Source organism: Mus caroli, unplaced genomic scaffold (genome assembly GCF_978045245.1).
Source record: "Mus caroli unplaced genomic scaffold, Mus_caroli_1 scaffold_11, whole genome shotgun sequence".
NCBI classification, from domain to species: domain Eukaryota; kingdom Metazoa; phylum Chordata; class Mammalia; order Rodentia; family Muridae; genus Mus; species Mus caroli.
In genome coordinates this window covers 105,136,864-105,156,212 of record NW_028227266.1, presented here as the reverse complement: position 1 = coordinate 105,156,212, position 19,349 = coordinate 105,136,864, and the positions used below count along the sequence as shown (strand labels likewise).

Sequence of the window (19,349 nt, the reverse complement as noted above, 5' to 3'; positions counted from 1 at the left end):
TTCCACATCTGCGCACAGGTCCAATCTAAGAAACACAAAACTGACTGAGTTGATTTTGCGCTCAAACTGGTGCTTGGCAAGTTACTTTGTGCTAATGCCCCTGTACCCAGGGAGACAATGGAAAGGCACACTGAGGCAGCTGTGGCCTCAACCCAGATAAGAAAGTCACCCAAAGTATTGCAGCCCTGGCCCTTCGTCCTATGTGGGACCCCCCCCCCCACAGTCTCCCCAAAAGGGCCTGCTTAGGCCTTGCCCTGACAGGACATGGAAGCACGGCTCTCCAGAGTGCATAGCCCCTCCCTCCTGATCAAGGGCTGCTTCCTGGTGTGACTGAGGCTGTCCCCCTGGCTCCACCCTCAGCCCAAGGAAGTTACTTTACTCAGTGCACTTCTGGGTGACATCGTCTAGGGATTATGCCTGGGGACCACCACGCACAGAGAGCCCCATAACCCACCGTTGTGTCTCCCAAGTTTAAGCTAGTTTCCTGGGGTACCCCTCCTACTAGGCCAGAACAGGGTCACACAAAGTAGCAATACAGTAGCTATGAGACTTGCTGGCATCTTATCCAGACCAGTGATGCACAGCCAAGGGTAAAAGCTATGGCGCAAATGTCAAAGCCATGAGACAGGCAAGTGGGTGTGGCAGAGACTGTGATGTGAGCACCTGTCTCAGCTCTGCTGTCCTGAGAAGCTCAGGAGGCTCTCAGTGTCACCTGTCCTCAGAAGGGCTTCCTAATCTGCCAGGATGCTTATCTGCAGGGTGAAGCCACTTGCAAGCCCTAGAGCTTCTAAGCCACATAAAGCTGGGAGTGGGGTGTGGGATGGTAACAGCTGTGCTTAATCCCCCATCAAACCACTGCCCCCTGGAACAGGATTTGAAAGCTTAAGGCACCAGAGCCCACCTGCACGTCCTCTGGAAGATCAAGGCTGGGAATGGACAACCCAAGTGGAGTAGTACTTGGGCCTGGAACCAGTGGTCTACAGCCTCTTGTGACGACGTGAACAGCCTCTTGTGACGACGTGACTCCAGCTAGATATTCTCTCAAGGACTCAGCCAGAGAGAGCCTCTTCCAGCAGCTAAGCCAACCTGCTTGGTAGCAGCTGACAAACTCTCAAGTCACAGACAGCCTACACCAACCTCCAAGGATGGAGTGGATCAGAGACCACTCTTGACCACAGCTTTCCATATTCAGAGGGGGCTGAATGGTGGGCTTTTTTAACCAACTAAGCAGATATTCAAGGCTGTTCTCCTGTAACATTCTCCCCTTTGGGAAGCTGACACTGGACCTCCAAACAGGGCAGAGCCAGGTGGGTGAGTGGGACCGGGCTGGGGAGGCTCAAGCAGCCCTTGTTAGGCCTCAAACCATGGCAAATGGCTGAGGTGCCTATTTAACATATCCAAGCGGACTTAGAAGCCAGGTTCTCCCAGCATCCCTCAGTTCCTACCTATTACAGGGTATGGCTGGCATGCCCTTCCCTATATAATCCAGCCATTTTGGTTAGCAATCCTTTCTGTCTACCCTTTACTCTCTTGCTCTCCTCTCCTTTCCCTCTTCACACAGCCTGGTTCAGAATCACGGTGGCTCTAGACTCTCCCAGATATTCCTGCCTCTGGTCATGACCTCTCTTTTATCTACACCACCACACATGCGAGCGGTCGTGGCCTTTTTCTCTGTTCAGCCCTGACTTCATATTTACTGCCTCTCCTTAACCCTGACACTCAACTTCTCAAACCAGAAATCACTTACTTCTACATTAGTAAGCACCCAAAAGAAAGCGCAAACCAGCCACCCTATACTGAGAGGAAACTTGGTGTGGAGAACAGCGCTGAGTGGCCACCACCAGCTGTGAGTGCACAGGGGCCTCGATAAGAGGAGGAGGTAGACAAAGAACAAGTGTCTCTAGAAAGAGCAGGAATTCTGGGAAACACGGGCATGGAGCAGAGCCAGGCAATCCCTGGCTTCCTGGCCAGCTTGCAGAAGTCTGAAGAAACCAAGCCTAAGGAATCCCTGGGCCTGCACTAACTACCACAGCAGAGGGCTGGACATCACAGACCTCAAGAAGAGGAACCTGTAGCCTGTGACAAACAACCCTGTCGCTGTACTGGACAGGGAACTTAGAGGAGGAGCAAGGAGAAATCCTTGGACTTTAGATTCTGACTATCACCTCCATCTGAGCTACACCACAGGACACAGGCAGGGCCTGTTCACTCTTACCCAACCCTGCCAGTACTCTCTAAGACTCAGCCTGCCCTTCTTAAGTCCCTTAGCTCCTCTGCCTTAAGTGAAGTTCTTCACAGCCCAGGCTGAAAGCACCAAAGAGTAGGACCATGACCTTCACTTCGTCTCCCTCCTGTGTGACCCAGTGAGCAGGGAACAGATGACAAACAGATGCAGAAAGAACAATGTCAACAGGTTTGCCTTTGTGTGCTGAATAATGCATCAGAATACTGGGAATGCCATTTACAGTCCACACTGAAGTGTCCCTGGCTGAGAGAAGTCCACTGTTCCAAGAACCCTCACAGAAAGAGGGAACTCGGGAGCATCATTTGATATGCACCTGCTTATGTGTTGTTTCTCAGGAGTGCTTTTGTCTTGCCCACAGGAAGCAGGAAAGGTGGCGTCCACAGGCCCTCCTGTTACAAGACCCAAACTGGTTACACATGAATCTAAGCAATTGGCTGGCAGTCACTACACCCCAGGCCACTGCACACTGTATCTGGCTGTGGTGGCCCAAGGAAGACAGGCCTACTCCTCAACACACAGGGAAGACAGTCCTCACCATTAGGATAGGGACAACAAGTAGCTTTCAGGTCCCAAGAAAGAAGAAAGGGCTGTGTCTTCACCTCTGAGCCGTGGCAAAAGGCTCCATGTGCCCTAACAGCAGATAACAGTTCCCCAAACAGCTCAGGAGCCTTACGCTAGATCCTCCACACCTGGCTCCGGGCTACTCTTTATCCTGCCTTCCTCCAGCTCACAGATGGAGAAAAGGACACACTTAAAATCCTTGGACCCCACACGCTACCCAGCTTGCTCATAGTGACTATGTGCCTACAGATGACACTTTGGTGACTGATCTGTTTAACAGGAGACAGCTACATCACAGCTCCCTGGTAGAAGGTACGGTTGAGGCCTGGCCCCAGGTGAGCCACCGGGAGAGCTGCCTGCAGCCTAACTCCATAGATGGCCACAGGAGCATACACTAGCCACCACTCACCAGAGTTCAGAGGGCTAGCGCTCTCTGAAAGCCACTCAGACAGAAAGCTTCTGCCCCCTTGACTCAATGCCAGAAATCCTTAAACAAACATGCAGAGTCCTTCTCTTGCCCCAACCTCTGAAAAATGTATCTGTGTCTCTGAGGTCATGGGACATCAGTGTGTCCCAGGACACCAATGGTGACTAGGGTTCCAGGACACTACTCAACCACCAGACCAAGGAGCCTAAGCTCTTTAGGGGACTGATTCCACTCAGCCACAGCTCTCCAGTCTAAGTTCCCTACTTCCTCCTCAGGCACATAAAGTTCAACCCCAGCAATCAAGCGAGGTCACAAAAAAGGCCTCTGTCAGCTCCTGCTGCTGCCAGGCCTGTCTCTGTGTCTCACTGCATTGTCTAGGCTGAGATGGAACCATAGTGGGCTCCAGGGGACACCCCTCAGATGAATCCCCTTAGGTGAAACTTAGCCTTGTACCTACGTCAAAGCTGTGCCTCTGCCCCATGCCATGTCACCGTCCCTCACCTGGTGCCCATGAAGCGTATAGAGCAGCCGGCCCTCCATCAGGTCCAGGATCTTCAGCGTTGAGTCACTGGAGGCTGTGATGAGGTAGTTTCCCGATGGGTGGAAGGAAAGGGCATTCACGGCTGCACTGTGTACTGGAGAAAGGACAGCCATCAGGAACTGGCCGAGAGGTCCCCAGAATACAACTGAAGCCTGAGACAGGCAATAAGAGTCAACAGCATTTCAGCAGTGGCCTCAAGGGATAGGCTAGAATGGCCATTGATGAGCAAGGTAGGGAACCCCACATGGACTTCCCAGGAGAGCGGCACATTCTATGGATGGGGACCAAGGGCAGGCACTGGAAGACACAAGGAAGACACATACGAAAGGATCAAATTGATCCTTTACCTTTTCCCACAATGCTCAGCACTGAAGCTGGAAGAGAAGAGGACACACAAATACAGCGCTGAATTCTGTTACTGCGGGGAAACCCTCAAAACACTAACACAGTGTGGTATCCTCTAGAAGAGGACCTGTGTGGGGACAGGCAAGCAGAAGACACAGAGAGGCCTGGGCTCCCGTCATAGACTCCCTACTGGTCTGCCTTGTGACCCTGATCAATCTCTAACTGAACTGGGTAGCTTTTTTATTGGCACCATACCAATGTTGGGGCTGGCATGGGGATCTCAAGCTGAACCCTCTGCCCCAGTGCCAGCGTGGGTATGCCTCTCCTCTGGCCCCCGTGCCCTTCTCTTCTATCCATTCAAGACTCTTTTCCCACCAAGCTGACCATCTATTCTGATGTCCCTCACTCTCGGAATCCCAACTTTGGTGGTTTACCCATGTGTGGAGCCTTTTCACCCCCTGTTCTCAATGTGTCTAGAAGTCTCTTGCCCTGTCCCTGATCATAAAGTTCTCCACTTAAAGTCACCTCCCCTGGGAAACTTGCTGGGCTCCCTTCATTTGCTCTTCCAAAGCACCACAGGCCTCACACCAGTCCACTGTACTTGCACTGGGGTATCTCGTGGCATTGCCACCTTTACCAGGCAGAGGCTAAGACCAGTCCCCTCACTACTAGCTTGGTGTCTCGCACCAAGTAGAACTTAGAAAATGGAAAGGAAGTACGAGGGTTGTTCGGAAGCCCCTGAGGGCTACGCAGCCCTTCCTTGAGGTTGAAGGCATGTTGTGTATGGAGCTAGAGAGACAGGCAGACCCATGTAGTCCACAGCAGGGAGGAGCAATGTCATAGCTAATGCATGGACCTGCTCGTTACAGGCTGCAAAGGCCCAGTGCCTTCCTAGTCACTACCACTGACGGAGTGAAGAAACGGTGGAGCTGAGGTAATCATGACCCTGTCAGGTAGGCAGCATCACGAATAGAGACAAGATCAAAACCCAGGCTCTCAGCTGGGCTGTGGGAACCTCTGGGGCCCTCAGCAGAGCCCACAAGGATCACAAGGAGCCTCTCAGATGCGAACCACATTGGTGTATGAGTGTGCGGGGAGCATGCAGACATGTTCCCGGGAACACTTAGGGAGACAGCCAAGGCTTTATGTAACCTGATATTTATATCTGAACAACACGTTCCAATGACACAACTCCGGGAAGCAGCATGGAAAAGATCTCAAGGGTTCTGCAGCCCACTCCTGGAGACAGAACAGAGACCCCTCAGCCTACCCTGGAGTGAAGGCCACCACGGCCCCTGCCCCACCTAAGGCAAAGCAGCAGAGGCACAGCCAGTGGCAGAAAGGTGGAACACAATGAGGCACGCTCAGGGGGCAGCAGTCTGTGTAGACAGGACACTATGCACCCCCAACCCTACCTGAGAGAAAACCATCCCCAACGGAAGAACAACAGAAGCCCCACTCTGTTACAAATGCCAGGGTCCCCAACTTCTCCAGCCATGTGCTCCCGAGGAGGGCTGAGCTGACATGTCAGGCTTCAGGGGACACCCAGACATGGAGCCCACCCCCACTGTTCCCCACTTGTTCTCCTGCCTGGACTGTTGGCCACAGCCTCCCCCACTCTGCTCTGCTGAGGTAGTGCACAGGACCCATCTAGGCTCAAGGGCTCATCTGCCCTCAGAGGGTGAGCCTTTCCTCAACACCCGAACAGTGTCTGTCCAAGAACAACTTCCTTTTTATGAAGTCCTGAGCTGTCCGGGCCGCCTTGGCTTTGTGGCAGATATTAGGGACAACACAGATTATCATTTGGTAGCCGTGTGCTCCTAGCTGTGATGGAGAGTGGGAGCTGTAACTCATGCCAGAGATGTACAGCAGAACACTGCTACAGGTCAACCAGGGGCCGGTGGGGTCCTGCAGCCCTGTCCCTAAACACCAGGAAATGGCTACAGCTTCTGGGCAGCAGAGAACCTGAAGAGAGACTTACGTACACACAATCCATCCCACCTACACTATTTTGTATCCAGGAAGAAGCATTTGGCAAACCTGAGCCTGACAGAGTCCAAGGCTGGCAAGGGACCCAGGGGATGCCTGGCGCCTGGCAGGATGGAATTCTCTGAGGTAGACGGTGCTGGGGCTGAGCTCCATGTCCGCATCCTGTCACAAAGGGGTCTGTGCACTTCCAAGTGACCAACATGTTTCTCATGATGCTAACTTGTATTCCCAGTGACTCAGTGGCCTCTGGGTCTCCAAGGAATGTTGAATAAACTTAAATGTATCCTGATACTAGCAGCAAGGACACCTTAAGTGTCCCTCTTTGCTAAGGTCACATAAATGGCCACTTTGGGATGGTAGGATACAGTGAGGTGGTCTGGCTAGCACTGCTCCTGACCAATACATTAAGTCTCAATACCCCAAGTAGGACCAGAGAAATAACAAGTGCTTGCCAAACCTGACAACCTAAGTTGTCAAGGGTCCCACATGACAGAAAGAGAGCCAACTCCTAAAAGTTGTCTTATGACCTGCACAAGAATGCCATGGCACATTCACATGTGTGCACATGTGTGTGCACAATACTCTAAACAAACATTTGAATAAATTCGTATAATTTTTAAAAATTTAAAACACCAAATGAAGGGCTCAATATCTTGCTAGCTATAAAGCCATTTAAAAGCCCTTCATGATGCTTTGGAGAGATAGCTCAGCAGTTAAGAATGTGTTCTGTTCTTGTTTTGTTTGGTTGTTTGGTTGTTTGGTTTGTTTTTCGAGACAGGGTTTCTCTGTGTAGCCCTGGCTGTCCTGGAGCTCACTCTGTAGACCAGGCTGGCCTCAAACTCAGAGATCCGCCTGCCTCTGCCTCCCAAGTGCTGGGATTAAAGGCGTGCGACACCACTGCCCGGCCTATACTGTGCTTATAGAGAACCTGCATTTAGTTTCCAACATCTAGGAAAACCAGTATCCTATTCTGCCCTCTGCATGCATGTGTGCGCATGTGCGCATGCGCACGCGCACACACACACACACACAAACACACACACACACACACACATACACACACAATTTAAAAAAAAAATAAAGCAAAGAAGCCTTTGTAATGAGACTGGGGTAAATGGCTTGATGACAGCATGCTTAATGTCCTAGGTTCAATTCCTAGTGCCACATTAAAAACAAAAAACTGGAGAGATGGCTCAGTGGTTACAAGCACTAGCTGCTCTTCTGAAAAGCCCTGGTTCAAGTCCTGGTTCACACCATATGGCTGCTCATGACAATCTGTAATTCCAGTCTTAGGGGCCCAGTGTTCTCTTCTGCCCTCTTTGGGCATTGTACACACTTGGCACACAAACATATGTATAGGCAAAACACTCATATATACAAAAATAAGTAAAATTAAACAAACCCCCCTTGGGTATGATGGGTACATAAATGTTCTCAGGAGCCAGTGACCAGAGAACTCAAGACTCAGCAACTCAGGTTTCTGAAAATGACCACACCAAGCCTCCTGATAACCCATCTCTCCCAGGAACTTTGTAAATAAAACACTAGAGTGTGTAGGACCCAGTGTGGGAACAGTGGGCAGACTCCCAGACCCTTCCTACTGAAGAGCTAGATTTGGCTTCCAGTTGCGTGACTCTAGGCAAGCCTCGAATTACCTGTGGGTGGAGCAGGGAGTGGCCATGCCTTGCTGGTCACCCAGGCCTGTGCCTGGATCATGGACCTGCACATGTTCGTAAACCGCAAAGCACATTCTGGGTTTCAGGGATGGCGGGGGCTGCTGCTCAGATGTCTGAACAGTCGTAACGTGGGCTCTGAGCATATGGCGCTTAACCACCTCCATGGGAACTGGCACTGTCAGGGCTCCACCAGCAGCCCATCGGCTCCTCCTCGCTGAATTAGGAAATCAGAACCGATCCTTGAAGTGATAGGGAGGAGCCAAGAAGCACCTTGCCTGGGAGGGCCTTAGAAAAAGAGCATGGCTCCAGGGTGTAGCTCAAAGCTGAAGCAAGCTTTACTCCAACAACCGAGGTGAGGGCAGGAAGCATGAGCACGGGGCCGCCGGGTGCACACTGCAGTAGCTCTAACCTCATCTCTTACAAGAGCCCAGCAGCCTCTCAAATCAGAAAGCTACTCAGAAGGTTCTGGCAACCATCCCGATTGCCAGGGGAGCCATTTGGACTCTGTGTCCTTAAGACCTTCACCTGGGTTTCCCCTTCAATCTGGAACAGAGGAGAGATCAGAGGTTTGCTGCCACAACAGTGCTAGGAGCCTCCAACAGACCCACATGTGCACTGGAGAGGCGTGATCCTCCCTGGCAGGGTTTTAGCCGCGGAGCTCTCTGCAAAGGCTCTTGACTTGAGCAGACCTGTCCAGGGTCCCGGAATCAGAGAGTAGAGTGAGGCATACTTCTCCCTCCCCCTCCCAGAAGGTGATCCCCAAAGCTAAGAGATGAGTTTGCTCTCGTGTGAACACCTACCAGGTGCCACAGCCTTGTGCAGGAAGCTCAGGAGGAAGCCGGCTGTGTTTATAGGCTGCACAAAGTCCCCACTAGGCTCCGACACACACCAGGACAGCCGAGAAAGAGGACCCTGCAGCCTGGCTGAGGAGTTCCATCCCAAGAGGCAAGGACAGCAGCAAACGCCCACTGAAAGCTTTCAGAGGAACCTGTGGGTTGCAAGCACTCCCGTCCACTCGGAACTTGGCCTTGGTGCTCACCCAAGTCCACATACCACCTGGCCCTGCTAGCCCTGAGCTGCACTTCTACCCACTCCCTTGAAACCCACAGTTGTCTCCTACCTCCTCTGTATTCCTCCACCTCCTGCCGGCCCCCTCCTGAGATCCCAGTCTCCTCAGGGCTCTGCCCTCCTCGGCTATCTCATGGGTCTCCCTCTGGCTGCGGTGGAGATCTTTTCTCTTCAGTGGTCCTCCATCTATAATGGCTCAGAATATGGCACTGGCCCTTCTCATGTCCCAGATCCCAAGGCCCAGGAGGCCCCACCACCAACCAAGCATCAGCTTCCACCTCTACTCGTTCTACATAAAGCAGCTCCCTTGGCCTGACCACTCTGATTTATGCTCCACTGGGCATGGAGACCCACGGACCAGGGTCTATCAACCCCACACTGTAGCAGAATCTCACGCAGTGCTTGTCCTCTCAAATGCCCCTCCTCTATTTGCTCCAAGTGCCAGGCCCCAGAGTTCCCAGCCGCTAGAATTTGGAATCTTACATTTAAAGGTGGCATTCAAAGCTCTTCTAATGTGTATGTACATGTTGCTGTAACTCATGAATACCAGGCCGAGGTTCCCAATCCATTAGAGAGACTCCTCCAGAGACAGCTAGACATCTTCTTCCCCCAGGGTAGGGGTTCCTATGTCACAACCTCACCCAGCACTATACCTTAATACCTATAATACTCTTTCATCAGATTTCCACCTCGTGGGCAAGGGCCAGAGAACACAGCCTGTGTTCCTGCTCACTTTTCTGTCTCATCTCTCCCTGCTCAAACCCTCCTTGCTCTGCCACCGTCACCAGTCAACATGGAGACAGTGTCCAGGCTCCAGCCCTAGTTCTTTACTTGGGCCTGGGCCAGAACAGAAAATAAGTCTCTGAGCCTGAAGTGGGGAGCACAGATCTCCTGGAGGAAGCCCCCCCCCTGCCTCCCCCCCCATGGGGGGGGCTCTGAAAGAACATCAATGCTTGATGCCTAGGCTCTGAACAGGAAAGACCTAGTTCTTGTGGCTGAGCCCTGCCACCTGGTGGTGGCACCATGAATTGTATGCCTCAGCAAGTCACTGGATGACTCCTGAACACTTGGGACCAGCAGCAACAACATCTCTGTCACTGTTCCCATGCTGTGCCAGCCACTCTTCATTCTTAACAAGAGCCAAGTCAAACCCTGTCTTGCCACCTGTAAGAGGAACCCTATCACTGTCCCAAGAGCTTGGAGGAGTCCACTGACCTACCTAGTGTCACACAGCTGAGGATGCTGAAGCTGCCTATAGAATCCACACTCCACTCTGTCCTGTCCTAAACCAGGAACTCTCCCAGTTCCTGGAGGTCCGCTCACCTCAGTTACCCAAGAAAGTGCTGCTTTCCAACACCCAACAATCAACCCAGAAAGGCTTATGGGAATAGTGGGGTAGAGAGTGCTAAAGACTGAACTCCAAACCCACCGTCAGCTCCCCGTGCTCTGCATCCACAGGTGCAGGTGTTAAAGAACGGGCCGTAGGCCTAGGCCTGGTACCAGGGCCTAGCCACCAGCTAAAGTCAACCTTCTACGTGGTTCATGGCTCTAGGCAGAGCTGTGGAAGATAACATGAGGCCAAGGTCCCACCAACCTCTATGGGCAGCCCTGTCTCCTTGACCCCGGAAAGTCATCTCTGTCACAGGGAGAGATGAGTAGTATGGGGGTATCAAGAAGTAGGTCTCAGGTACAGTCCTAGCCAGAAACTCAACCAAGACTCCACAGCTACAGTGTGCGTGAGACTCTGCTATCTCATAACGGGGTACCACCCGACCAACTTTCCAAGCCAAGATGATTACACTGCCAACTACTCATCCTGGCGAACCCAACAGCAACAAGAATCCTCCCAGCTAGGGTCTGTCCTTGAGCCTACGTAAGCACCACAGCAATGAAGCAAATGGCCGGCCCTAGCACAGTCTCTGCAGTGGCTGCCTGTGGGCCTGGGACACTGCTCAACACTCACACTGATAATGCTGCAACAGCCGATGAGTCCGCGCATCCCACACCTTCACCGTGTTGTCCATGCCGGCAGCAGCAATGCAGGTACCACTGGGGTGGAAGTCCACGTAGGTGACAAAACTGGAGAGACAGAGCGGTCAGATACTGTAAGAGGTCTTCCCTGTGTGTCCACTCACACAGCTCCCTCAACCTGGAACATGCTGCTTTATCAGGTAGCCAGAGACCAAACAGCAGGTGACAACAGTGACCAGCAGTGATATAAAGTAGACTTATCAGGGACCATCTTTAAGTTTTTTTGAGACAACACCTCTATATTCAGTATGTTACCCTGGCCAGCCTTCCCACCTCCCTTCCTCAGGACTAAGATTACAGGGGTGTGTGTCTGTGTGTGTGTGTCTGTGTGTGTGTGTGTGTGAATGTAACACACCTAGCCCACTGCTGATTTTTTAAGTACGAGTGGAGATAGCTATCTTCAGACCATTAATTGGTCAGCCAAGTTGCTCTAGAGTTCTTTTGCCAGGGCTAGCTCCACGACAGGTCCCACCAACTGGGGAGTGGGTGGGAGGGTCTAGCAGGGCTACAGGGCTGCTCACCCATCTGTCTTAGAAGACAGGTCAAGAGCCTTCAATGCAAACATGTAACACTCAGGCACTCTGGAGGGGCCCCTGCTGGTGAGCCCTAGCTTAAGGAATGAGGAGTGAAGCCGCAGTCTGCTTAGACATGCAGAAGAGCTAAATCCCTGCTCAGAGGCAGGGTCCTCCTACTCTCATGTGTAATGTGGCACAGAATGGAGAGCCACTACCACGGTGACACTAAGTCTTAACATGAAGTTTGGGGGGTTGATTCAATGCTCAGAGAGTCACATTATAATTTTGAGAACTAGAAACTAAAAGAGGCCAAACTATTGTGTGACTTTAGGTAAAGGATTTCTGCTGTCCATGGGGTAAGGGTGGGGCTTAACTCTCCATCCACAAAGGAAAAGGAAAAGCTCCTAGGAAAGGCAGGTGGCCCCAGCTCCCGGCCCCGCCCCCGGCCCCCCATCCCCTGAAGGCCCCTGGGCCTCCTCAGGCCCTGACCTACACTCTGGAGGACCTGCAGAGGGAGGACAGCAGGGACTCACCCGCCGTGCTCACAGTATGAGTGGATACACTCCCGGCTGGTCTTGTCCCACAGCTTGACAGTCTTGTCATCACTGGCAGACACGATGAGCCGCCCGTCAGGGGAGAACCTAGGTTGACAGGGCCGTAAGTCGCACGACTTTGAATACCACATCACGTTCTCTACAGCCACTTCCAGAGGAGAGGATTAAGGTCTCCAGAGAGCACTAAGAAACCATGAAAGTCAGAGGTTGGGGACCATTGAACTTTCTTCCTCTGGAAATTTCTTATTCCCTATGATAGAACCATTCTTTATTCTGGGAGGGCCCTGCTCTGAGAGTGGGTACTGATGGGGAGGGCAAGCCAGCAAACTGAGCTGTTACGTCCTCAGTAGGCCTTGGACGGGAGGTCCCAGGACCTCCGTGTGCTTCTGTTGGCCCGTCATATTGTGCTGATGTACTCTTGTGGAGCTCCTGAACACCGCCATGCATCAAGCACAATATGACGGACCTTAACCCCCTCCTCTGGAGCAGAGCCGTGACATGAGAAAGCTCTGTTGAACGAAGCTGACAAAACTACAGGCAGGAATATCTGTCTCTGTAATTCTTCAGGTCACTGGCATCCGATATCACAGCATCGCCTCCTGCACCAAGGCCGGGGACTCCAGACCAAGGCCTTACCCAGCAGCCCTGGAGCACAATTAAGCTCGGCGGAGAAAAGGCACTGTTCTGTTGTCAGCCTGTCTCTGGTCCTGCAAACTGAGAGTGATGCCACCCAGCTGGCAGAACTGTCCGCAAGAACAAGGAGAAAGCACACGGTGGTGCTGAGAGGACCCTGCTGCCGCTGCCGTTGCTGCTGTTACCTGCCATCTGCTATCCTGGGAGTGCTCTGCACACTTGGCAGAGGGTCATGGCCTACTAATATGTATAACACATGAGCTCAGTGATGCTTCCCAATAAGTTCAATATAGCAACCACTACTGACATATTACAGATTAGAAAATTAAGGCTCGGGGCTGGTGAGATGGCTCAGCGATTAAGAGTGCCGACTGCTCTTCCGAAGGTCCGAAGTTCAAATCCCAGCAACCACATGGTGGCTCACAACCATCCATAACTAAATCAGATGCCCTCTTCTGGAGTGTCTGAAGAGAGCTACAGTGTACTTACATATAATAAATAAATAAATCAAAAAAAAGAAAGAAAGAAAAAAACAAAGAAGGCTCAGGGATAGAACAAAGGGAGACTAAGCAACTTACCCAAGGTTAGAAGCTGACACCCACAAGTCCTTCTGTCTCCCAACCCCTTCCCCCTCCCAGGTTCTTCAGACAGGAAATACTCACTTGGCACAGCGGACCCAGTTGATGTGCTGGGCCAGGGAAAACAGGAATCTCTGGCGATGAGTTGACCACACTTTGACTGTCTTGTCATCAGAGGCTGTCACAAGTGACTGGCCATCGCTGCAGAAGTGAACACTCCTCACTGTGGCCGTGTGTGCACGAAATACAGTTGACTCGCCTTTGCTATGAAGACAGGTATCCAGACTCAGGAGGCTCATAACAGACATGAGAGCCTACAAGGACGCCAACATTCTCGCCACCTCTCTAGGCCTGACTGTCCCGGTCTTACCCCAAAAAAGGCCAGAGCTCCCCAAAAGAAACAAAGCGCTTCTCCCCCCAGCTCTACCCTCTGTGAGCAGCAGCACCAGGTAGCAGTCCTTCCAACATACAGAGACAGCCCCAGTGAAGCTTCAGCCTCTGATGGCACCTCAGAGGTCACATGTCCCACCGTGACCAGCTCAAAGCCAGGATAAGGACCCAAGGAGGGACAGCTCCTATACCAAGTCCCTCGATGCTGTCAGTCCCTTGAAGTCCAGAACTCACACATTGGGTACCCAGATGCGAACAGTCTTGTCTCGGGAGCCTGAGGCAAGCAGGTGTCCCGATGGGGAGAAATTCACACAGGTCACAGCATCCTTGTGGCCCGTGAAGCGGTAGGCACGTGACTGGGGCTTCATGTGCCAGATCATAAGGGTTGAATCCATGGAGCCACTGGCTGAGGAGAGTAGTAACATGATGATTCTCAGATCTCAGGACTGTGAGCACCCACCTCAACGCTAGGGACAGGCCCAGCTCCCCCTCAACACTAGGGACACAAGAGAGCAACAGGCCCAGCTCCACCTTCCCAGGCATTCCCAGCAGGGCACGGATAGGATCCCACTGGGATGGCCCACATCTCCTATGACTGCTGACCTATAGTTTGGCCAGTTATGGCCTGGCAGATCTCCTTGCAGCAGGCCAACACAAGACTAACAGGACATTTACGTGACATTTCTGTACTGCGCACCAAGGTTCTATGAAATTTAAACCGGTAGGGCCCATGGTCTCCCCATTGATAATCTAAGAGCTCAGGGGCAAGTACTTCCAACACTCAGGAGCCAGTCAGACACAAAGGCCTTTTACTATTAGAAGGACCCAATTTGGAACTGGAGAGACGGCTGCTCTTCCATAGCTCCTGAGTTCAATTCTTAACACCCATCTATAACTGCAGTCACATGGGATCCAATGCTCTCTTCTGGTGTGCAAATGTACATGCGGGTAAAACACCCACATACATAAGTAAATACATCTTTAAAAGAAAGAAAACAAAAGAAAGGACCCAACTTGGGGCTGGAGAGACGGCTCGGTGACTAAGAGCACTCTCTGCTCTCCTAGAGGATCTGGGCCCAGCTCTCAACAGTCCCTACTCCAGTTCCAGGAAATCTGATGTTCTCTTCTGAACTCTGGAGCTACCTGGCACAAATGTGCCGCACAGATATGCATGCAGGTAAAACATTCATGTGCAGAAAATAAGAAAATCGAAAAATAAATTAAAAATAAAAGAAAGGCCAGGTGGCGGTGGTAGCGGTGGCGATGCACACCTTTAATTCTAACACTTGAGAGCAAAGGCAAGCAGCCTCTGTGGGTTCAAGGCCAGCCTGGTCTATAGTGTGAGGTCCAGGACATGCAAGGCTACACAGAGAAACCTTGTCCCAAAGAACCAAAAGAAATATAGATAGATAGATAGATAGACAGACAGACAGACAGACAGTCAGACAGGGTAAAAATAAAAGAAAGAACCAAACTTAATAGGAAGCCCAAGGAGAAGACAAAAAATGGCCTCAGCTCCCTCCCTGCTTACAGCAAAACCACTACATCAACAGCGTCTGGACAAAGAGGCGAGCTGAATCCATGCAAAAAGCAAGCTGCAGCCAGGAAAGCTGTTTAGGAACCCCAAAGTGTCCAAGGAAGGGGCAGTGGTATGGAGTTAGGAGACAGACCCTATTCAACATCGTTTTCACTTGGGAGGCCTCTGAAACAAGAAAATGTGCCGCTTTACTGTTGGCAATCAAACTGAAGACTCAAAAGCAGCCAGTTTGAGGCCCATGCCACAGGACAGACTGAAGATGTGGCTAGAATGTACAGGAAAAAAGAGTCTCTTTGTCTCTGTCTCTCTCTTTCTCTCTCTCTTTTTTCTTTTCTGGTTTTTCGAGACAAGGTTTCTCTGTGTAGCCCTGGTTGTCCTGGAACTCACAAAGATCCACCTGCCTTTGCCTCCCCTAATGCTGGGATTAAATGCCACCATGCCTGGCCCTAGTTTCTCTCTTCAAGACTGCATTACCAGCATGCATAGAGCCTGCATGCCTCTGTACCCAGGTCCTCTGCAGTACATACTATAGATTCCAATTTAATGTCATTATGGGATTCCTGAGTGTGTACACAAGTGTGTCTCTAATACTTTTTCTAAAATGTGCATTTGGTGTTTTTCCTGCAAGTATCTCTGTGTGGGGGTGTCAGACCCCTAGGGACTGGAGCTATAGACAGATGCTTCATTATACTCTTCACATGCAAAAGGACTTATGGAGCCTACTGAGCCCAGCATCCGGAAGGCTGGTAGCTAGAAGCAAAGCCAAGGCTAGAAAGAGCAGCATGTCCTTGCTGTATCTGGCGGTCCTACACCACGTCTCCCAGTGAGAAACTCAGCCGTCTCAGTTTAGAATCCTGAGGCCTTCTCTTACCCAGGTGCTTGGTGTTGAGACTGAAGTCCACACAGGTGACTGCATCTCGGTGGCCCTTAAAATGTCTCTCCAGTGAGGGGTCCTCCTGGAAAAAAAAAAAAAAAGCAAGGTCAAATGGTTATAATGAAAAAAAGGGTCCTTCCTGGAACTAAGACTCTTCCTATAACCAGGAGATGTTAAAAGCACTCAAATCATGATCTTGTACGTAGAAAATCCTAAGGAATCCACTATAAACTGCTAGGACAAATGAGTACAGTAAGGAAGGGTTCACGATCAGCAAACACAACCACGAACAATCAGACGAATCAATAAATCCACAACAAACAGATCGAATATGGGCCCAGTGTTGGGAGGGCAAACACCTTTAATCCCAGCACTTGGGAGGCAGAGGCAGGTGGAACTGTGAGTTCAAGGCCAGCCTGATCCACACAGTAAATTCCAAGAGAGCCAAGACCATAGTAAGTTATCTCCCTCCGCCTCAAACACCAAAAATTAAAAACAAAACAAGCAAACAAAAAAATGGACAAAACACACACACACACACACACAACCAAACCACCTGAAGAGCTCCAAGGAACCCAGCTTGGGAAAGGATATTTCTATGATACAGCAAAGCCATTGCTATTCCACAAAGCTCTACCCCAAACAAAGGTGAGGCCCAGTGCCCAGCTCCACCCCCAAGCACACCTGCAAGTTCACGCCTTTTAACAGATGGCCTGGTAGTTTAGGGGGAAGAATCAACTAAGGAGCAAGGGCTCATTCCCTCTCCTGTCCTCACCAGAGTCTCTCAGAAACATAAGGGTGAGGAAGTATCCATCCTAGGCTCAGTGGGCAGAAGCAGATTCAGGTCTGACTCCATCAGTGACACCCCTTCCCAATGCCTTCTTCCCTGAACAGTTTCCCCTAAAATCTGTGTGGGGCTAAATGTAAACAGAGTATCAAATTGGCACTCAAAAGTCTGGGTCCTATTTCTACCCAAGTCTTCTCAGGTGCATCAGGGGCCACCAGCTACCACCTGGCCCTGTGGAAGCAAATTCTTATTTAAAGGACCAATTTGAAGTCCTTTTCTGGAGTGGGAGGAGGGGTCAGAATCGAGCCCTGGACACACTGCAGGCTTCCGCTATCCCAGGCATCCCGATGGCCAACTGCTTCTACTTGTTGGGAAAGGATGTCACCTCCAAAAAGACCTGTTGCTCACAAGAGGCCAAGCTTACGAGGCTTGTCCCGACAAGGGTCGGGCCTTGATTGTGTCTTCCTCAATAAGCCGTACATTCCAGAGGCAGAGACTTGTTTCTTCGTCCTGGTGGTCCAGCATCTAGCCTGGCACTTGGAGTGCTAAGTCAATGCCCAGATCCACTCCGTAACCTTGGATGAGGAGGTCACCCTAGAACCCCGCGTCACCATCCGCCACTCTCGCGGCCATTGTTCCAACCAGTCAGGTGCCCATTCTCCAGGGACTTACCTGGCTAGGAGCAGCCATGACGGGGCTAGCGGGGCTGGCAGGACCAGCTGCGCCCCAAGTGCCAGAGATAGCTGGGTCGGCAGTTGTGCCGGTTCAGTTTCCGCGCCCCCAATCGCCACCAATAGCAACGCCGGTGGCGTCGCCGCGTCCCGCCCACCGCAATTAAAGGAGAAGCGCCCTAGGTTTTTGCCCGCCGACCGGAAGTTGGGTCGTTCGATAAGCGTCAAGCTCTCGTCCTCCCGCTCTTCCAGATGAGGTGACCCGCCGAGCAACCAAAAGCCTCAGTTCGCTGTCACACTTTCCTCCTGAGAACTTAAAAAAGAAAAATCTTAGATGAAGGTTTCGGCCCTTCAGCTCTAGCTCAGGTAACGGAGCGCGCAGCCATCGGGGAAATGAAGTTCTACATAGCACTTACCCCACAGTCTTAATAAAGGTAGAACTACATTTACCGAGATGCTCCGGGGCGGGCGGAGTTTTACCATTATGAGTGACAGGCTTAAGGATCCCGGAAGGAGGATACTAGGATACTGGCCTTGCTCTTGGCTTAAAGCTTCCGACCGAGGCGCCATGGAGAACCAAGTTATTAGCGCCTTGGGACCCCAGAATGGTTCGTTCCTGCGAATACTCCTAAGTGTTTATTAAAAAAAAAAAAAAAAAAAAAAAAAACTGGAGTCATTCAAGAGTCAGAACCATGGTGCAGAAAGACATATATTCAATTCTTAATTCTCTACTGGGTGACCTAGGAAAAATGCATCTACTCGGAGGGCCTGCCTCAGCGTTTGTCTTAAGAGGGGATGTGACTGCGGCCCGTCTTGCTCTCAGAACTCTTTAGCCTTAAGAAGGCTTTGGGTCGTCGCCTGACCTTAGCTCCAAAAAAAAAAAAAAAAAAAAAAAAAAAAAAAAAGGTAAAAGAAGCAATCGTCGGGCGGAACCACCAGAGGCCGTCCTTTCCCACCTTCTGCAATGAAAGCAGCCGAGGCCCAGAGTGACCTGTGCATCTGACCTGAACTGGATGTTTTGTAAGATTCAAGAACCTTCCATCATCTCTCCTGGGCCGGCCAACTTGTCCATACTCAAACACTAATTAGGATTTGGCTGTGTCCTGAGGTTTCTTACCACATGCCTAGACTTGAAACTGTGTCCCTAAATCTGCAGGGACAGTAAACTCAGAAACTGGCGTGTGGGGGAGTGTATTTGGACCTAAAAGAATGATTCATTGGTTCAGAGTGTATATGGTTCTCCCAGAGGACAAAAGTTCTATTCCCAGCTCCCATGTCAGATGGTTTACAACTGCCTGGAACTCCAGTTCAGAGGCAGTTCAACACCTCCTGTCTCCTGAGGCACACACACACACCATTAAAAATAATTCTTTTAGTGTTTTGATGAGAGATACAGGATCTATATCTGATCCTATTTTAACTATGTTGGCATAGAATTGATACCTTGACATTAGAAATGTTTAAGCTAATTTAACGTAGGCAAGGTGAAAGTCTCAAGACAAAAATAGTTGCTCACAAATTCCCAGCCTTCCCATAAACAGTATTCAGTTTTTCCTCTTGTCAATAAGTGTCATGAGCACCCCATGCCAGAAACATGATGGTCACGTTTGTATATTCCTACAATGTCAAGATGTATTGCCTCTCAGTAAATTCCCGAGCTGTAGCAGTTTGCTGCTTTTTGAGATAAGGTCTCTCTATCTGGTCCTAGCTTTCCTTCCTCTGGCAGCCACAGGCTTTTTATTTTTACTTTTTTAGGAATGTCATATGTAGGAATGTTTTGCCTACCTGTACGTATATGTACCATACTTATGTCTGATGTCTTATGAAGACATCGGATCCCCTGGATCTGGCGTTACAAACAGTTGTGAGCTGTCATGTGGGTGCTGGGAACTGAAACCCGATCCTAAGTAATCTTAAACCAGCCCCA

General features: G+C 50.9%; 1 protein-coding gene across 3 annotated transcripts in view; it reads right to left on the bottom strand.

Moving 5' to 3' along the window:
* Poc1a (POC1 centriolar protein A) overlaps window positions 1-18,199 on the bottom strand; it is a 70,788-nt gene extending 52,589 nt beyond the window's left edge. Inside the window, exons 1-7 of one of the 3 annotated variants that reach the window (XM_085827972.1) lie at window positions 17,424-18,199; window positions 15,962-16,046; window positions 13,788-13,959; window positions 13,248-13,427; window positions 11,932-12,039; window positions 10,816-10,931; window positions 3,735-3,868 (exon numbers count right to left, since the gene is read on the bottom strand). In XM_085827972.1, coding sequence (XP_085684098.1) covers window positions 3,735-3,868; window positions 10,816-10,931; window positions 11,932-12,039; window positions 13,248-13,427; window positions 13,788-13,959; window positions 15,962-16,046; window positions 17,424-17,441 — 813 coding nt within the window. In that variant the 5' untranslated portion in view covers window positions 17,442-18,199. The remainder of the gene's footprint in view (window positions 1-3,734; window positions 3,869-10,815; window positions 10,932-11,931; window positions 12,040-13,247; window positions 13,428-13,787; window positions 13,960-15,961; window positions 16,047-17,423) is intronic. The other 2 variants (XM_021172097.2, XM_085827973.1) reach the window with 2 other exon arrangements.
* Between the last annotated feature and the right edge of the window lie 1,150 nt (window positions 18,200-19,349).